Source organism: Populus alba, chromosome 6, assembly GCF_005239225.2.
Source record: "Populus alba chromosome 6, ASM523922v2, whole genome shotgun sequence".
NCBI classification, from domain to species: Eukaryota; Viridiplantae; Streptophyta; class Magnoliopsida; order Malpighiales; family Salicaceae; genus Populus; species Populus alba.
The window spans coordinates 6325727-6343689 of record NC_133289.1 but is presented as its reverse complement, the minus strand read 5'-3'; the positions used below and the strand labels follow the sequence as shown (position 1 = coordinate 6343689).

The window sequence follows — 17963 nt, the reverse complement described above, 5'->3', positions numbered from 1 at the left end:
AAGCCAGTGTTTGGACATGGATAAGTGGTTTTGCTGTTAATCTTGCGAGGATTTGGATGAGCAAATCTTGGTGGTTTTATTTCAGCCGGGGAACCGGGATCCAGAGTCTTTTATTTCTGAACTTGGGAATGAACCAAAGGCAGGCCTTTGGGAACTTTCACTACTCGGAGTCTTGCACATTAATCCCAGTTTGAAGGAAGGAGTTCAGCTGGTATTAATGTGCAAGACTTTTACCATTTGGTTCACTGGATTGATCACTCATCTTTAGTTTAACAAGAGACAACTCAAGAAACAGAGAACCAATTCCAACTCCATTTGCCTCGAAGTATTGGTTTAGGTGATAATAAAAAAATATTCGTTCTCAACTATTACTAATTTGTTAGAAAAATGACATTTATATTTCATAAAAGATGCAGAAAGCACGCAGCAACAGCAGCCTGAAAATTCTGATTCTTCTGTCACAAACCAAGAATCAGATTTAGTGCATGGCGTTGCAAGAATTTACAAGATGTATCAAAGTTATCAGTACACGTAAATTTAGTATATGTGAAACCCTAAATCCACGATCATAATAGAAACTATTCTAGGGGAGACATAATTGCACAAATACATACAAAATGTATCAAAGTTATCAGTAAATAGAAAAGGGGGCAGAACTCTTCTAATTATTTCAAAAGGGGTAAGAACGGGAGAAAACGATAGAAATTTTTTTTCCCGGCTTCTAAGCTGGTTTTGTTGCCTGCTAAAGTATGCTCTAATCTATGTTATGAAAGCCTGGGAGAAGAGAGGTAATAAAGCCGAAGACAATCATTTGAATCTCCTTCACAATTCCCCACCAGCGGTGGCCACCATTGTCTCCACCAGGTTCAGCAACATTCTCATTCTCAGCTGCCTGGTTACCATCCTCTGGAGGCCTATTCTCATTCTCGACCCCAGCTTGTCCCTCTGCAACAAGTTGTCACATGATTGCCAGAAGTTACAAAGAAAAATCAGAAACATATTTTCCTCTCAAGTCTCAACTTCAATTATAAAAAAGAAACTAATCCCACACATGGATCCTTCCATTAGAAATAATAATAATAATAATAATAAAAAAAGTCATTTTCTTGGGCTCACAAGCACACTACTTGACTGTAGTGCAAGAGCACTTCACTGTAGAGCAAGAGTACTGAATGAACTCTGCTTACTGTATATCTAATGGATACGCAAGGATTTTCATGACCAGGTCAAGAAAAAGTAAATATAACTTGAAAGATTAATTAATCAACCTCATAATTGTTGTTGATACAGAGCAAAATAAACTTCAGTTAGTCTGGTTTAGCTGATATGGGTTTAAGCTTCATCTATTGGTTACTTGTGCAAAAGTGCAGAAGTACCCTTGCATACCATACAATTGGATATCAAATATCACCATGAATCCCCCTCCCTCGTAAATAAATAAATTAAAATCCAGAAAACATCCAACATCCTTAGTATGCATTCAGAAAATGAAAGGTACCTGCCAAAGCAATATATTCATTCTGCCTTGCAGCACCAGCATTTTCCACCCTGGCAGCAGGCCTAGGTGGATGGGGAGGCACAGCTGCCCTTTGCATGCTTTGTGAGAGCCAACGTACTAATGGTGTCAGAGCTCCAGTTTGGTACCTGCAACACACATTGAGAAGGTTGAGCTTCCACTTGCACAACTAACCGAAAGTAGCTTCATATGAACAATAAAAGGGCTACAGCTTGGAGAGCTACAATGAATTATTTAATGTGTTATTTGTGATTGGAAATAGAAGAACTTTTGAAAGCAAGGAATATGACATCTATGAGCTTGATTGGTTAACTTGAGAGCTTCCTTCTCCAGAACTTAAAAGAGAGTATCCAATAATAAATAAATAAAAAGCCATGTGAAGAATGTATCTCAAATAACCAATTATTCCAAAGTTTATTACTTACAAGTAGACAAGTGAAGCAAAAAACACAAGGACAAGCAGCCTTTGTCTTGACCCATCTTGGTTGAACAAAAAGATTACGGCTACCAGCTTAAGTATGAGAAACAAATCCAACTGAAATGCAATTTGAAATCTCCTAACAACAATTTGTCTTGGGTGAGCAGGATGTTGCTGCTGCTGCTGCTGTGGTTGTTGTTGTTGTCCACCTTGTGCTTGATCACCAGTTGCCCCAGCCTCATGACTTGGCCTACTGTTGAACAGAAAATAAGAAAAAAACAGCAATCATTATTTAGCAGTTCATGTGATTCTTTTAACAACACAGATGTACCACCATTGTTAACCATCATCAAGCATCATTACTCAGAAGCAGGTAAATGAAAACTAGGAATGACTGTGATAAATAGCATTGATTACAGCATCTAAGAATACATGCATGTATCCTATTGTGAACAACATTATAAACCTTAACTCTCAACAGTTAACACAACACAGGTATACTTACGTAGGTATATTGAGCGTGAGAGGAATTAGTGTTTTTGAAGGAAGTCCAGCAATTGGTCCCATAAATTGTGGAACAGCTACAGCATAAATTCCCGGCCCATGATTCGCTTGTTCTTGATTTTGCATAGGATTTAACCCTGGAACTAGTGCAGGATACATGATAGGATACATCTGAAAACCACCATCCGCATAAGCTGGAAAACCAGAGAATGCCGGTGGCACCTAAGTCAACAAAACAATCAATGATCAATCCCAACATCATCGGACTCAATTCATGATGAATGCACAACTCAGAGCACGAGGAGAAAACCTATTGGACTGAAAAGCAGCTAAAAATATATAAATAAACTTCACTTTATTAATTTGGTCAGTTTCACAATATTTTCTTCAAAAAATATCATTATTTCTCTGTAAAGCTCCAAACTTTTCCACTACAAATCCATCAACATTCAACCTTTTCATCAAATTCCAATTATGCAAATAAATAAAACCCATTAAAATGACCGATTCCTAACAAACCCATTAAAATCCTAACAAAATAAAAAGCACCCTAACTTCTTAAACCACCAAAAATCTCAATAGAACCGAAAACCCATTTATAAAAATTGAGAGAAAAAAACCAAAAATATAAGAACAATGAACCCATTTTTTTTTAAGGGCTAGCCATTATTGAAAAATTAAGGCTTGATAACAATGGTTAAAGAAATTTAGAGATTGGAATCGGAAATTGAGTAATACCGATGGTTGCTTGAGCTTCTCTTCTGGAGAATTTTGTGGGTTAGAAGATTGATTCTCGCTTGACGACGCCGTTTCTGTTTGTTCTGCCATTGCTCCTGCCTTTCGTGTGAGACCAGACTTTCTTTCTTCCTGTAAAAAACAAAGAAAAAACAGAAGAATTATAGGGTTTTTTTCATAGTTAGCCAATAAATATATGCCATGTGGACAGGATGATGTGGAAATATAAACAATGGGGGATAAATTTTTTGTTGTTTTTAATTACTCGGTTAAACTTTTTTGGGCTAAGTGTATTCTCGTCGCAGTCAAAATTTTATTTGTTAAAAAAATTTAAAATTGTTTTTCAATAATTTAAAATTAGATAAAAAAATCAGTTCAATTATATATAAAAAAGTGGTCTCTAGTCCAGTCCTTGTTTTGTGTCTGTCTTCTTGGCTACACACTGCACAGGCATTGAAGAGGGGACAAGCTGGTGGTGATTGATTCCTGTAAATCCTATAATTCTATGCTAAAGCTAATGAACACGGCCAAGCTGAATAGCAAACTGGATATCTGACTCCAAATAGCCCAGATTTTTGGTATTTATATGTAGGTCATCGGAAATCTAATTCTACCTCCGTGTTGCACCACCTCTCCTACCTACAAAATGTGCACAGGCATTGTCCAAGACAGAAGCATTCATGCATCCAGTAGCATCTTGAGAATCCTGTGCAATCATGTGAACTCTCAACACAACCAAGCTGGCCTGACGAGCCAGCTGCATCCCCTGCCGAATAGCCTAGAGCTTAGCGGTCTTGTTGGCTGCATGCCATGATGATTGAACAATGCCAGCAGCACTTGCATTGAAAGGATTTCTGACGCCAACAGCCTCCGGCCTCCGCTAGATACCAGTCCTCGGAAGGGATGGTCCCCGAAAGTACTCCTCGATTCCTAATACTGTATTGATATCCTCCCGTTAAGCTTTCTACCCAGCCTCAACCGAAATTCCCGATTGAGAACCTGGTTCGATAACAAGTTCCTAGTTTGCTAGAACTCCAGAATCTCCAGAAAACTCAAATAAAGTAAGTTCCCTCTTTAATTTCTCTTGAGAACGCTGAGTGGCAAGGATGCTAAATAAAGTCTATTTAAGTGTCATCGCTGTATACTAATTTGATTGAGGAATCTCAGTTTTTCTTCATTTGTTTCAAACAAACTTCAAGGTTACTCATAATGAACAGCCAAAGAAATCAAGAACAAAAGGGGCAATCTTCATCTAAAATGTGCTCCAAAACATTCATTGGACAGTCAGTATTGCATCTTTGGAAATTTTTTGCAGTTATTCATGGACCTTTCTACGTGCACCTCCATCCCATGCCTGCTATTTTGCTTCTTGCTTGATGACCAACTTCTTTAAGAGAAGTAGCATGATTCAGCATAAATACAATTTTTTCCACATGGCAGCTGATGCAGGGAAAAGTTTCTTTTATTTTTTTTTATCAAGGTTTTAATAGCCTTTTGATAGGTTTGACATGAATGAATAAAATTAAATATTTGAGAGTTTTTTTTATATATAATTATTATGCTCATAGTCTTTAAGGGTTTTGCACCTGTAACAAATGCATTATTATTCTTTTCTACTGCTAGCACGCCCAATAATCCACTTGAGAAATAGTATTGTTCTAGCTTTCAATAATTCACATATGCTGAGAGTTTTTCTAGCAAAATAATCAGATGTACTACAGCATTTCGATTCCCTCGTGAACATCTTACTTGTGTTGTAGTCAGTTTCATTTATGATTGAAAACAATGTCCAAAGATGTGTCAGAGAAATTACATCCAATGATCCAAAATGAAGGGTCTGTTGTTCCTCAATGCAAAAAATAAATGAAGTTATTATTTACTAGTTGAACAAATTATGAGCTTTCATCAAAAAAGAAAAATAAAGAATAAACTAATCAGACTTCGTAGCAAACGAAAAGATTTCTCTGCTACTCCAAAGAATCAAAGAATAAACTCAAATTGGGCAAAAAGGACCTCTAAATTAGCATGTGGTTTCCTTGCTGTGGTTCAGAACTTTGTGGGAAACTCGAAAATGGATCTGCAAATGGGTTGGCAGTACCCATCTGTCCCACCTGCTGCATTTGCTGTTGAGGATATTGTGGTTGGTGTTGACAAGGAACTACAATCGACTGGTTTTGTTGTTGGTGTTGTTGCATCATCATTTGCTGCTGTTGGTACTGTTGCTGTTGTTGAGCCATCATCGTCATCTGCACATTCGTTGGGGGTGCTATGCTGTTGGATGTTGCAAATGGGTCCTGTTGTTCAAATGGATTGTGCACAGCTGTGGCACCATATCCGTACCCTGCATTTTGCATTTGTATTTGCTTCCTTGCAGTATCATCTTCATATAGGCTATCAAGCAATAGCCGGTCAAAACCACCACCCTGACCCAAAAACCAGAACATGATCATGAGTAAGCAAAAACAAGTATCACATTTTCATGGCTTACACTGGCAAAATGATTCAGTTGAAAATAGGATTTATTGACCTTCAATGAGGCAATATGGGACTTTAAATCTACTAAGCTGGAGTCGGTGTATCCAACTTGATTCAGTTTGCTAATTAGGATTCAATAACCTTCAATTAGGCAATATGCGACACTAAAGCTGCTAAACTGGAGCCAGTGAATCCTATTGGAGTCAATAGAAACTTGGATTGAGCTTTGCTTCAGGATCGAGTGCATGAACCCAAGACATCATCAGCCAGGCTCAGTGTTTCAAGTCAATTCCATCAAATCAAAAAGCACCAATTCAACGCTATGCAATTAAATACCTAATCCTTGAGAAAGCTCTATCTAAGTTTCGATTAGCTCCATTATATTACAGAAAAGATTAAACTAAAGACTTCAGGTTGGTGATTTTCAAAAAGACATCATTGCACCCTTAAACAACCAACTTCATGAAGACAAGCAAACCACTCTAACCTCTGAAAAGGAAAACAAAGTGAAGGTCATTTGCTCAGTGCTTCACTTAAAACTCCAATGGAACCAGTTTTCATGTGAATAACAAAATTTTTTGTTATATTTCTTTGAGAAAAGAAAAGGCATAGATTCAAAGTCTCAATACTTTTTTTTAAAAGGATAAAATAAACTGATCAATACTTTTTTTTTAAAGGATAAAATAAACTGACCATTTGGCTTTGCATTGGTTGGCTAGTCGGGTTGCTTGGAGTGGTAACAAGTGCTAGCTCCCAACCTGTTGCATTTGGCTTACCAAGTTCACTTAAAGCATTTGATGAAGACAGAGGATCAACACCTGCATCAATGTAACATTAATTATTTTACAAAACACGAGACATGCGATGTATGATAAATCAGATGGTCAAGATTCCTTTCTTTTCTTTTCTTTTTTCCAAAAGAAGAAAACTCAAATTCACCCGTAGACCACAAAGATGGTGTCACTAGATGAAAGAGAATAACTCCACAGGTTCTTGAGTGATGCTAATCATTGCACAAACTCATAAGACATTTTTGCTATGTCCCATCAGCACTTCAAAAGAGAAAGGGCAATATAAACCATTTAAACAAGGTGCGCTGAATTTCTATATCACGGATTGGTGGGCCACTTAATCCATAAGACATGGAGACACTACTCCAAAATGAACTTTTATACTCTACCACACGTGCACTAAAAATTTCTTAATAAACATAAATCAATTGATATGTGCACTACCAGGTGGAACAATTGCAAGAGCCATTGCATTGCTTTCCTCAAGCTCTGCAGCTTTTGGATTTATTTCATTCAGACCCTGCAACAAAAACATATGGAGACACTATGTGAAAGAGAACTCAAGAAATCAACTAAAAAGGACATGCAGAAAAATGTCGATCTTACTAGCAAATCCCCAATAGCATCGTTTGATACTAATGGAGGTTCTACCACCTCTTCCTCAGCTTTAGTTTCTTCCTCCACATCTATCAGTATTTTTTCATCATCAACCTTTTCAACTTCTAATGGTTCTGAAGATTCCTCAGGTTCCTCGGGCTCATTCTCCGTATACTCCTGTTAGTGAAACAGCATGCTTATCACAAACCCAAAACATACAGAAGGTGTCACATTCCATTTCTCATATTTCAAGTGTTATTTCAATACATTTGAATACAGAGGAAAAACTTTTATTTAATCATCTCATTTAAAAGCAAACTCCCGCATGGATAAAATTTCTCACCAGTCTCTTGGGGACAGAACCTGACTGAGGTGCTTCTTTAACGTACTCTTCCATTGTTGCAAGAAAAGTTGGAGGGGGCTGCACAATACAGAAAAGCTGTAAGAACCAGCTAGAGCATTCATTAAAATTTTCAGTTTGGTGGAAAAGAGAACCTGTCTCAGTGTTGGAAACTGAAAGTTCCTTGCAAGCTCCAAGCCTTTGCAATGTTCATAAAATTCAGCAAGATTTTCAGCCTGAACAGCCCAAAATCGGATTAAAAACTAGACAACAAGTAATAAGGCACCCCCATTTGGCACTAAAAGCAGTCGTTTGTAAAACCTGTTGGCCAGCTCTTCTGTATATATTAAGAGCTTTGACAGCATCGTGTTTTGTCATTTCAAAAAACTGTAATAATATTTTGAATTTATGTTAATCGAGGAAGAAATATAAGAGGAAAAGTACAAGTAACTAGTCCAAGAGGCAGTTACACGCTTGAGTGCAAGTTTTACCAGGTCAACAAGATTGATAATTCCATCATTGATTGCACAGTAGATTTTAAAGCTCTCCTTCAAGACCTGCATGAAAAACAACAATTTTAGGACTTAAAAAAACAAAGGAATACAACAAAAGGTGTTGGTATAATGACCCATGATATAAAATTAGATGTATTATATAGTTATAAATAATAACTTGTAGAAACCATAAGCTTGAAGATCTTGGATACAATATGAAAATAACCCCAGGGAATAACAAATGCACCGAATATTTGTATCAACACTCCAAGAATCATGCACTGCAGGCAGGCTTCCAGTTCTGGTCCCAGATAACAAGAAAAAGGGAAAAAAACACTTAAAGCATCCTTTTACTCTATCTCTAGCAAGTCACAAGAATAAAAAAGACAGCACCGTAATGCTTTAAGAGAATGACTTAGAAAACACGAGGGACTGCAGCTCACTGCACAATCTTACCCTGCCAATGAGGATAAGAAAGTGCATTGTCACTGGTCAGTACAGTAAGGAAAATTCACAGCTCATCTGGCAATTGAAATAATTTAAATTTCAGTTATATATGGCACTGATTTTTCACTGAAAAATTCCCCTGTCATTCAGAATTACAAGTACTTGCGCAAAACATACTGCTGAAAACACTCTTGAAAGAAAAACATATTTGTATCATGCATACCAGAGCCAAGGCATACTGTATTAGATAATTGTTATAAGCTCCACCTTCAGGCTGCAAAAATTAGAGGAAGTGGATAGTGAAGGATTATATAATGAAAGATGACTCAGTGGTTAGGAGATACTAAAGCCACACAAAGAAATCTCATTGTTCCCTAACCAAAATTAAGCAAATCTGTTACCAGTATCAACCCTTACCTGGCAACCAAGTAGACGAAAAAGAAGCTGCTGCAATGCAGGTAGCTGCTCCAACAGATCCTCTCCATTCAAGAGCCGTGTTTTACTATGCACCTGTTATAATTAATAGTTTGTTAATGCTGTTCCATGATAAAAACATAATCTGATGCCATGTTAAAATATGATTCCAAATTAATGCACAGCACGGAAGAAACCTTGATTGCCACAGGTGATGCTTTATTCAAGCGCTCAGCTTCAATGTCATATTTCAAAACCTTAAAACACTCCAATCTTTCCTCTAGAAAAAGAGCATAAGTACGAACCCATGCAGAGCAATCCCAGGCTGCATGTCAGAAAAAAGCAATCTAAAAAGCTATTGATATTCAAAATTCAAAGCTTGTTCACATAAACTGACAAAAACAATGTTGAACATAGGCTCCATACCCAGCGAACTAGAGTCATCTTTGAAATTGGACATTTGGAGAATATTTCCTCTATGTGAGTAGTTCAAGAGCTCCTCTCGAAATGTAGGGTCTCCCTCTCTCAATGTCCTATGAATGACTATCAACGTTTTTATCGCAACCTGCATAAAGACACCCAAATTTCAGGACCCAAGTTCCATCTATTATCTGTGGGAAATTTTTACATTGATGAACTGTCAAGTTACGGTTATGACACGACAATGCTTAGATCAAAACTCATTTATACAAGTTCAAATGAGAGAGAGAGCAAAATTAATCAAAGAAATTTAAAACAATACCTACATGGCTTAACAAAACAACAATAATTAATCAAAATTAAGAAATTTAAAAGAGAGAAGGAGCAACATTACAATCCAATCCTGCGTCTTGGCTAATCTCTTACAAAGTGCATGAATGCAGTATGCCACATCTGCTCGAGGTCTTATTACTGATGTTGCAGAAAATATTTCTGCAAGTCACCAGAAAAAACAAAGAATAACATTAAAAAATAAAAGAAAACAAAAAACTAACATCATCAAATCAACGTCCTAAAAAAATTCGAAACAATGAATCACAAAATAAACCCATTTCCACGTTTCAATAACCCATTCAAAAGGACAATCACAGATCAAAATCTTAAACACCCCACGTCAAAATATAAACTTACTTCTAACATGACGTTCCTTAGGAGGGCATTCAACATGATTGGTAGCCTTTACAATGGCAATATCCAATTCCTTCCATTCAAAATCCAAAAAGAAAAGGAAAAGAAAGAAACATTCCATAATTAAAAATCATAAAACGAAAAGAACCCGTTAAGCAAAAATTGATGAAGAATCCAAAAATCTCACCTTGTATTCACTATTGACCTTTGCAAGGCCAACTTTTGTTGTATCCTTGAGAGCCCCATAAGCTTTTCTAAAACTTGTGAACGTTGCCATTTATCAAAACTTATATACTATAAATTCTTTTTTTATTATTATTATTTTAAGATTTCAAACAGACACGACAAGGAGAGAAAGATAACCAGAAAAAATCCCCAAAAAAACAGAGAGACCTGTCTGTTGCTTTCTCTGTTAATCTCCAAAATGCAGGAAAACGGGCTTGTTTGGTGATTTGGACAAACTGTCCGATGATTAGATTACTAATAATTAATAATAATTCAGGAATTTGATCATTTTATGGTGGGGTGATTTTTTTTTAGTTTTTTCTTTCCTTTTTTTGAGAATAGAAAAAGGCGGGTGATGTTTTCTTTTCTTGTGAAATTACATAAATGACCATTGTTGTTTGATTTTTTGGGTTTTAAGGTATGGTCCGTTCGGTCATTAAGTTGGTCCAACGTGGGGAACTGTACTTGGATAAGCCGGCAATGCCTGCCTGGTGTTCCCAAGGTACTAACTACTAACTTCCAACCAACTAGAGGTATAGTTCCGATTTTGAAATATCCAAATACCATGATGGGGTTTGACTTTTTGTTCATAATAATTTACTAATTTTTATTTGTAAGGAGTTGAGTTCAAGGGGGGTATTCTGTTTGTTGCCTGAGAAAGTCTAAGAAATGGAATCATGAGAATGTATCTTCAATGTGGCATTACAAAAGACAAGTGGTGTTCTTTTCCTGTGCAATTTAATCATTTTGCGGCAATTTCACGATTTCTAATTTTTTGTTTGTTATTTTAACGATTTTTCATTGTAAATTGATCATTTTTTATTAATTTTTTACATGAAAAATATCAAAATTTCTAAAAATATATGTTATTTATGCAACTCCGTCAATTCTTCATCCTTTCATGATTTTTAATCTTTTAATTTATCATTTTAACAAGTTTTTATTGTATTTTTTTTTTTTTTGTAAAGGAAACAAAGAAGGGAGAAAGTATAATAATTTTTGTTTTATTCAATGGTAGATGTAATCCTTAAATAAGTCTCCAATTATATTGTAATTCCTTATAGAATCCCAAAGAATATTTTTATACCAATTGGATACCTTAAAGTTCAGAAAATTCTCAATTGAGTCCTCTGCCCACATTCCTCCATGAATTATGGTTATGCATGAAAATTAAAGCGGTTTTGTACGGATCTTGGTATTCTTTGTAAAAAATTACTGAAACTTTTACATACGAAACTCAAATTAAAATTCTAAGAAATCCAATCGAGACAAAATATTATGTTGGAACCAGCCACTTTGAGAAGTAACCGGTCATGAGACAAATTATTTTTTTCTATAAAAAAAATAGAAGTTGCTAAAAAGATGGAAATGTTTTAAAAAAAGTAAGAAAAATACAAGAGTTAGTCATTGTCCTGACTTGATTTAATAAACTTGTTTAATTTGATAATGTAATAAAAAATAAACAATAACAATAAATAAATTAAATAAAAAAATAATCCGAATCAACTTAGTTAATCAAGTAAATATCTTATTCATAGCCCGAGTGTTTTCCATAACCTTAATTATTACCCAATACTAGTTTGTTTATGTCCAATTGGCTGGCTTTAATTCATATCCATAATCTTAGTATCTTCTACATGGTCGACTAAGTATTATATTTATATCCTTATCATCATCAACATGACCAATTAAGTATCTTATCCATAACCTTAGTCCTGTCAACACAATCGATTAAATATCTTATTCATAATCTTAGTCATTCTCCATATAGTCAACTAAGTATTTTATCCATGGCTTTAGTCTTGTCAACTCAAATCATAGTCATCATTCAAATGGTCGACAAAGAAGGGATGGAGATCTCATGGTGTTTTGCTTTAGAAAAAGATAAAAAAGATGGTTGTTTATAGCCAGAGGAAAGGAGTGACAACTAATTATGAAGAGAGAGATGATGGATATAAAGGGAAAAATAAAAAAGAAAAGAGCTTTGAGATTTAATTTTGTTTAGAGTCACAAATGACATGTGAATCACATGTTGCATATGTTAATTGTGACATATAAGTCGTGGATGTCATTTATGACTCGCTAAGCATGTTATATCCCCAAATATTTTTCTATATTGTATTACTTTATTATTTTTTACTTTGCTAAAAACCAAAAAAAACTTTGAGAAGCATGAGCAAATGATCAATTGTGATCGGAAAACCAAAATTTCTCTTTTTCTACTTGACCTAATTAAGCAATCTCTTGATATATATATATATATAAAAAGTCTGTTTGAAAATATGGTAAAGTTGTTTTTTAAAGTGTTTTTCGTTTGGAAATGAATCAAAATAATATATATTTTTTATTTTTTAAAATTTATTTTGACATTAACACAATAAAATGACCGCAAAAATTCAAAAAAAATTATTTAAAGTTAATTTTTTTTTTAAATACAATTGGATCGCAATGCTAAACTGAGCTTAAAAAAAGAAGAAATATGCTATTTTCTAACTCAAAATAATTAGAAAATTTTGAAAAAAAAGGGATAATTTTAGAATTAATTTTTTTTAAATATCCTAGGAAAAAAATATTATCTCTAGAAACATATCTTTTATTATTATATAAAAAAAACTTTAAAATTGTCATCCAACTCCACTTATGCAATTAAACAACTAAACACACACACACACTAATCATTTATGATTTATTTTTCACACACACACACTAATCATTTATGATTTATTTTTAAGTGTTAATAGAATGGAAAAGATATATTTAATTAAATGTTGGGAATGAGAAATTATATAAGAAAACTCAAATCAATAATTTCCTGTTTGTCTTCTTTAATTTTGTGGACCCCACCAATAGCAACGAATTAACCGTCCATCCAATTAACCGTCCCAAAATCTATCCTTCATTCCCCAGTTTTTACCCTCTATATACATTTCTCTGTTCATAAAAAAAACCAGATCCCCAAATTTTAAAAATTAGGGCTAGGGTTTCGTCGAACCCTCAAATCCACACTCAATCAAATGGCACTAAGGAAGTTCTACAGCGAAATTAAGGGCTTGAAAGTGAAGGAATTTCCCAACCATGTGAAGCCCATGCTGTCACTTGATTACGTGAAGAAATCAGTGCAAAGAGGGATGGATAATTACCATGCTAAGTATATTGAAACAAGCTCAGTTGATCCAGTTTATCATGTTTGCTTTGGTGGCATGGTTTTATCTTACTTTCTTGCTCTTCCTGAGGAACGCCGTCATCTTGAACACCAGCAACATTCTAAGGAGCATGGTGGGCATTAGAGAGGAACGGTTTTTATCGGTCTTTTGATTAAAGGTATCGTCTTTGTGGTGTACTTTGATGATTTTTGTTGATTGGTTCTGTGTATTTTGATTGAATTTGACTGATTGATGGGATAGATTGTTGGGTTTTGTTAGTGAGGATGTTGAAGCTAAAAAGGGTTGAGTTGGGGTAGATTCCTTGATAGATTAAAGCTAAAAAGGATTGTTGGGTTTCGCCGTCATCTTGATAGATTGTTGCTTGGTAGTCTCTAGAAAGGAATTGATCCCTACTGATTAGGGGTAGATTCCTTGGATGATTTTATTGATGGGTTTTTTTTTTTTTATATTATTAATTTGATGTGTGCTATGGCATTTGTCGGTAGTTGTTTTTTATAGGTACCTGAAATGTAGGCAGTATGGTTTTTTTGTAATGTGATTTTGTTGGCAGTATGGTTTTTTTGTAATGTGATTGGTGATTTTTTTGGTAGTTTTTGTATGGTTTTAATTGAATTTAATTATAGATCTTTTTTTATGGGTTTGATTGTGTTTCATCTAGGGATTTTGTTTGTTTGGTTTTATCCGAGAGAATGTGGAAGATAATGTGTTGAATTTGTGTTTTAGGATTTTGATTTGGTGCGAGTATTGTAATGTGTGATTAGTTTGTGTTGCCTGGTTCCCCTCCTTTCCTCTTGCTACTCCTACTAAATGAATCCTGGTTTCATGGATTTTACTGCATTTTTACTTTTCATTATGGTAATTTTGACTGGTTTAAATGCTTTGGTTTTGCATTTCATTTTGTCATTTCAGGTTGAGTATGGTAAAAAACAAGAAGTGATTTGATTGGTAGGAGTTGTTAGTGTTGATGCAAAATCTAATGGTGTTTAACAAATGTTTGTTCATTTGGATGACTGAAGAAATATGTTCAAGAAGGTTGAGGATGAGGAGGGGTGGGTGGGAAAGAGCATGGTGGGAAATACTTGAGTTTATAGAATTTCATTGCGAATTCTGTGGTTGACAGTAATGGTTATTGATTTTTATCTACATTTTCTTCGCTACCACTTACCAATTTTGAAGTTCATAATCCAGAAGTTTTGATAAGTAGATATTTTATGAATGTGTTGTAGACTCCACTTTACTGTTTTTCTCTTGCTTTATTGGATGCTTACAGTATTCTATTGTCAGAGTATTGACTATGTAGTTTTCTAAGAGGACTTTTGTGTTTTTTTCTTAATTTTCTTCTAAACCTACTTTATGCCCTGCTTATATTACTTGTTAGAATCAAAAGGCTGGAAGAACTAAAAAGTGATTATGGGGGGATTTAAAACTCAGTTTGTATTATGCCAAAAGCTGCCTGGATCATTTTATGGTATCTGTCCTCTACGTGGCCTAATTTCATAGAAGTTATCCTTCTTCACAAACCTATAGTTTAAAGGACATTTTCAGTGTATGCATCCCTTCACTGTTAAGCCAATGTACATTTTGACATCTTGATGGTCTTCCTTTCTCTTTACCACCCATTGCATTATAAAGTGCCCAACTTTGCAAATAGTTGTCTCTGAATCAATGTATGTGTGTGTGAGCGTGTTATACATCTATTATGTGCATACACACACCATTGCACAATTGACAACCATACCACTGAAGCAGTTGCTAATATTCTGTTTTATAATGTTCTACATGCTGAAGTGATGTGGTTGTGTGATGCATGCGTGGCACACATTATTCTTTCTTTCTTTCTTATTAGTTTGCGGGAATTAATAAGTTCTTTTGATAATGGCCTATTTGTATAGTTACAAGGTAGTTCTTTTAATGCATAGGATTTACATGTATGTTTACATGATTTGTTTTTCATGCTCTTTGCTAATAAGAATGGTGTATGAAGTTGGGTTCCAATAGGCATTTTCTCGATGCCAAGGCTTGAGTCTAGCATTGATTTTTTTGCTTCTCTTTGCAGGATTTGGTGAACCTTCTGGGAGTTGCTTTGCTGACCATTTATTTGCTTGGTATTTTTTGGTAGTTCTGGGTGCTGGAGGCAGGAAGATACTGTCTTGCCAATGGTTGGCAGCCTGAAATGATGAAATAAATTACACTTGACTAGTTGAACTTGTTACTTTTTGTGATCTATTGTTAAATGGATGGATGGTAATAAGAGAAACAACTGTGTTTTTGTTCCTTTTTATTCTAACCACACTATCAATGACGGGTTCATTTTAATTTCCAATTTAGGATGTTGATTTTCTAAGTGCAATTTGACTGTGCTATGCCTTAACATGTAGATACCTCCATTTTCAAGTGGCTGGAGCTAATTTCGTAAGCAATTTATGGTGTTGGGGCAACGCGCCTTTGTAGCTTAGCCATTAGACTCGTTCTTCTATGGGTATCTCTTTCACTTTCTGGAACAGGAAAAATGGATTCGTGGCGATGTTGGTCTCTATGATCATCGTCAAAAATAAACGAAGACCAAGCTAAGAGGCAGTTCGTTTGTTTCCAGTCAATTTTTTTCTTTAAAAAATATGTATATTTTTTTGTTTTAAATTATTATTTTTTGATATTTTTTAATTATTTTAATATATTGATATAAAAATTAAATTAAAGCGGTTGAAAAAAATTCTTGAAACTGTGGATAGTAGATAGGTTCTGCAAGGGTAGCCGCCGCTCCCCTCAGTGAGACCCTTACCTTATCTTAACGTCTCTTAATAGTTAACGAGATGCATGCCCACGCGCTGCCGCGGGCTTATAAAATAAATATATTTAATAATGTTATAATTGTGAACCAACGCTAGATAAGTAATAGAAACTAAAGATATGATGGAGCTAATATTTCATGACGGGAAAAAAAGTTGTGTTGGTGATCAAAACTTAGAGACTTAACAAAATGATTTGTAGCAATCCATAATGTTTTGGGAGGAAAGATACATTGCTTTCGCCACATGATTTAGCTTTTCTGTTAATAAAAAGAAAATAAAATTACAAAACTAAATTTTCTACCAACTTAATATTAAAAAAAACCAACAAAGATAATTTTGGAAGGAAAAAAACCTATAAGAAAAAACATTGTAGCAATTGATAATGTTTTATGAGGAAAACTACAGTGCTTTCCCCAATAAAATAAAATAAAAAACCATTTAGATAAATACTGTAGCAATTCTTATTGTTTTGTAAGAAAAACTATAACGCTTTCCCTATATGATTTAACTTGATTGTAATTATAATTCTTAACCAACTTAATATTTTTTAAAAATAAACAAAGATAATTTTGGAAAATATAATAAAAAAATCATATGGAAAAACATTGCAATAATTCACAGTGTTTTAAAGAAAAAAAATTATAAAGCTAAATTCTTAATCGGCTCAATATTAAAAAAATATTAAATCAACAAAGATAATTTTAGAAAAAAAAAATATTAAAAGAAAACACAAAAAAAAAAAAAATCATGTTGGAAACACTGTAGCAATTCACGATATTTTGTAATGAAAGCTACAGTGCTTCCCCACATGATTTAACATTATTTATAATGACTTTTAATAGTAATTTTCAACAATGTTTTGTGAGGAAATCTACAGTGTTTTCCCCACATGATTAAGCTTTATTACAAAGTTAAATTCTAACCAACTCGATATTAAAAAAAATAAAATCGACGAAGATAATTTAAAAAAAATATTACAAAAAAGAAAAACACAAAAGAAACTGGAAAAAAAACCATGTAAGGAAAAATTGTATCAATCCATAGTGTTTTGTGAGGAAAAACTTGTATTTATTTGTAATTGCAATTATTAAATAGCTTAATATTTAGAGAATAAAATTGACAAAGACAATTTTAGAAGAAAAAAAACATAACAAAACAGAAAAAAACCACATAAGAAAAAACACTGTAGCAATCCACAGTAATTTGCAAGGAAAGTTATAGTGCTTTCCTCACATATTGTAACTGTAATTTTTAATCAGCTCAATATTAAAAAAATAAAATAAAAAAAGATAATTTTGGAGAAAATAAAAACAAAAATAAAGAAAACCATGAAGAGAAACACTGTAGCAATCAACAATGTTGTAAAGAAAAAAAATTACAAAACTAAATTATTAATCAGCTCAATATAAAAAAATTTAACAAATATAATTTTGAAAAAATAAAAAAAATAAAATAGAAAAACTAATTGAAAAAACACCGTAACAATCCACAATATTTTAAAGGAAAAAAAATTACAAAGCAGAATTTTTAACCAGTTCAATATTTAAAAAGTAAAATCAATAAAGAAAACATTTTAAAAGAAAATTAAATGGAAAAAAAAGAAAAAAAGAAAAAAGCAAAGTTGGAAAAAAAAAAAGGAAAGCAATTTCGAAAAAAAAAAGAGAAAAAAAAACGAAAAAAAAAAAGAGGGAAAGTTGAAAAAAAAAATGACAAAATGCAAAAAAAAAAAAAAAAAAAAAGGAAAGCACTGTAGATTACTGTTGTAATCTACAGTGATTTAGGTGTGGGGGAACAGTGATTCCCCCACACCATTTAGATATTGTTAATGGCTATCCATTTAATTATATTTAGGGCCAAAAACTATATAATCAGCCATGAAAGAATTGTCATTAGTGCTTTTCTTTGCCCCTCAACGCTAACTTTCCAGCTTGTTGAAACTTTTGTTTC

The 17963-nt window shown here is 33.8% G+C and overlaps 3 protein-coding genes across 3 annotated transcripts; 1 reads left to right on the top strand and 2 right to left on the bottom strand.

Moving 5' to 3' along the window:
* Positions 1–375: 375 nt before the first annotated feature.
* On the bottom strand, positions 376–3335 carry LOC118033610 (uncharacterized). The gene is made up of 5 exons (XM_035038647.2): positions 3177–3335; positions 2440–2660; positions 1942–2187; positions 1499–1644; positions 376–945 (listed from the first exon to the last, which is right to left on the bottom strand). The coding sequence occupies exons 1-5, from the start codon at positions 3264–3266 to the stop codon at positions 755–757; spliced, it is 894 nt and encodes a 297-aa protein (XP_034894538.1). The 5' UTR covers positions 3267–3335; the 3' UTR covers positions 376–754.
* A 1575-nt stretch (positions 3336–4910) lies between these two features.
* On the bottom strand, positions 4911–10323 carry LOC118033609 (putative clathrin assembly protein At5g57200). The gene is made up of 15 exons (XM_035038646.2): positions 10026–10323; positions 9842–9911; positions 9546–9643; positions 9158–9296; positions 8929–9056; positions 8735–8827; positions 8541–8591; positions 7868–7933; positions 7698–7763; positions 7532–7612; positions 7380–7457; positions 7046–7213; positions 6884–6959; positions 6342–6466; positions 4911–5596 (listed from the first exon to the last, which is right to left on the bottom strand). Exons 1-15 carry the CDS (start codon positions 10113–10115, stop codon positions 5189–5191), a joined length of 1737 nt encoding a protein of 578 aa, XP_034894537.1. The 5' UTR covers positions 10116–10323; the 3' UTR covers positions 4911–5188.
* Positions 10324–12961: 2638 nt separating this feature from the next.
* Positions 12962–15577, top strand: LOC118033607 (uncharacterized). Its single transcript, XM_035038645.2, has 2 exons — positions 12962–13384; positions 15284–15577. The coding sequence occupies exon 1, from the start codon at positions 13078–13080 to the stop codon at positions 13348–13350; it is 273 nt and encodes a 90-aa protein (XP_034894536.1). The 5' UTR covers positions 12962–13077; the 3' UTR covers positions 13351–13384; positions 15284–15577.
* Positions 15578–17963: the final 2386 nt, after the last annotated feature.

Coding starts and splice junctions, on each gene's coding strand:
- LOC118033610 (XM_035038647.2), bottom strand. CDS start 3,266: ATGGCAGAACAAACAGAAACGGCGTCGTCAAGCGAGAATCAATCTTCT. Junction 2,188..2,439: donor CTCACGCTCAATATACCTAC/GTAAGTATACCT, acceptor TCTGTTCAACAG/TAGGCCAAGTCATGAGGCTG. Junction 1,645..1,941: donor TTTGCTTCACTTGTCTACTT/GTAAGTAATAAA, acceptor TGTGTGTTGCAG/GTACCAAACTGGAGCTCTGA.
- LOC118033609 (XM_035038646.2), bottom strand. CDS start 10,115: ATGGCAACGTTCACAAGTTTTAGAAAAGCTTATGGGGCTCTCAAGGAT. Junction 8,592..8,734: donor TTCGTCTACTTGGTTGCCAG/GTAAGGGTTGAT, acceptor TAATTTTTGCAG/CCTGAAGGTGGAGCTTATAA. Junction 7,613..7,697: donor ACAGAAGAGCTGGCCAACAG/GTTTTACAAACG, acceptor TGGGCTGTTCAG/GCTGAAAATCTTGCTGAATT.
- LOC118033607 (XM_035038645.2), top strand. CDS start 13,078: ATGGCACTAAGGAAGTTCTACAGCGAAATTAAGGGCTTGAAAGTGAAG.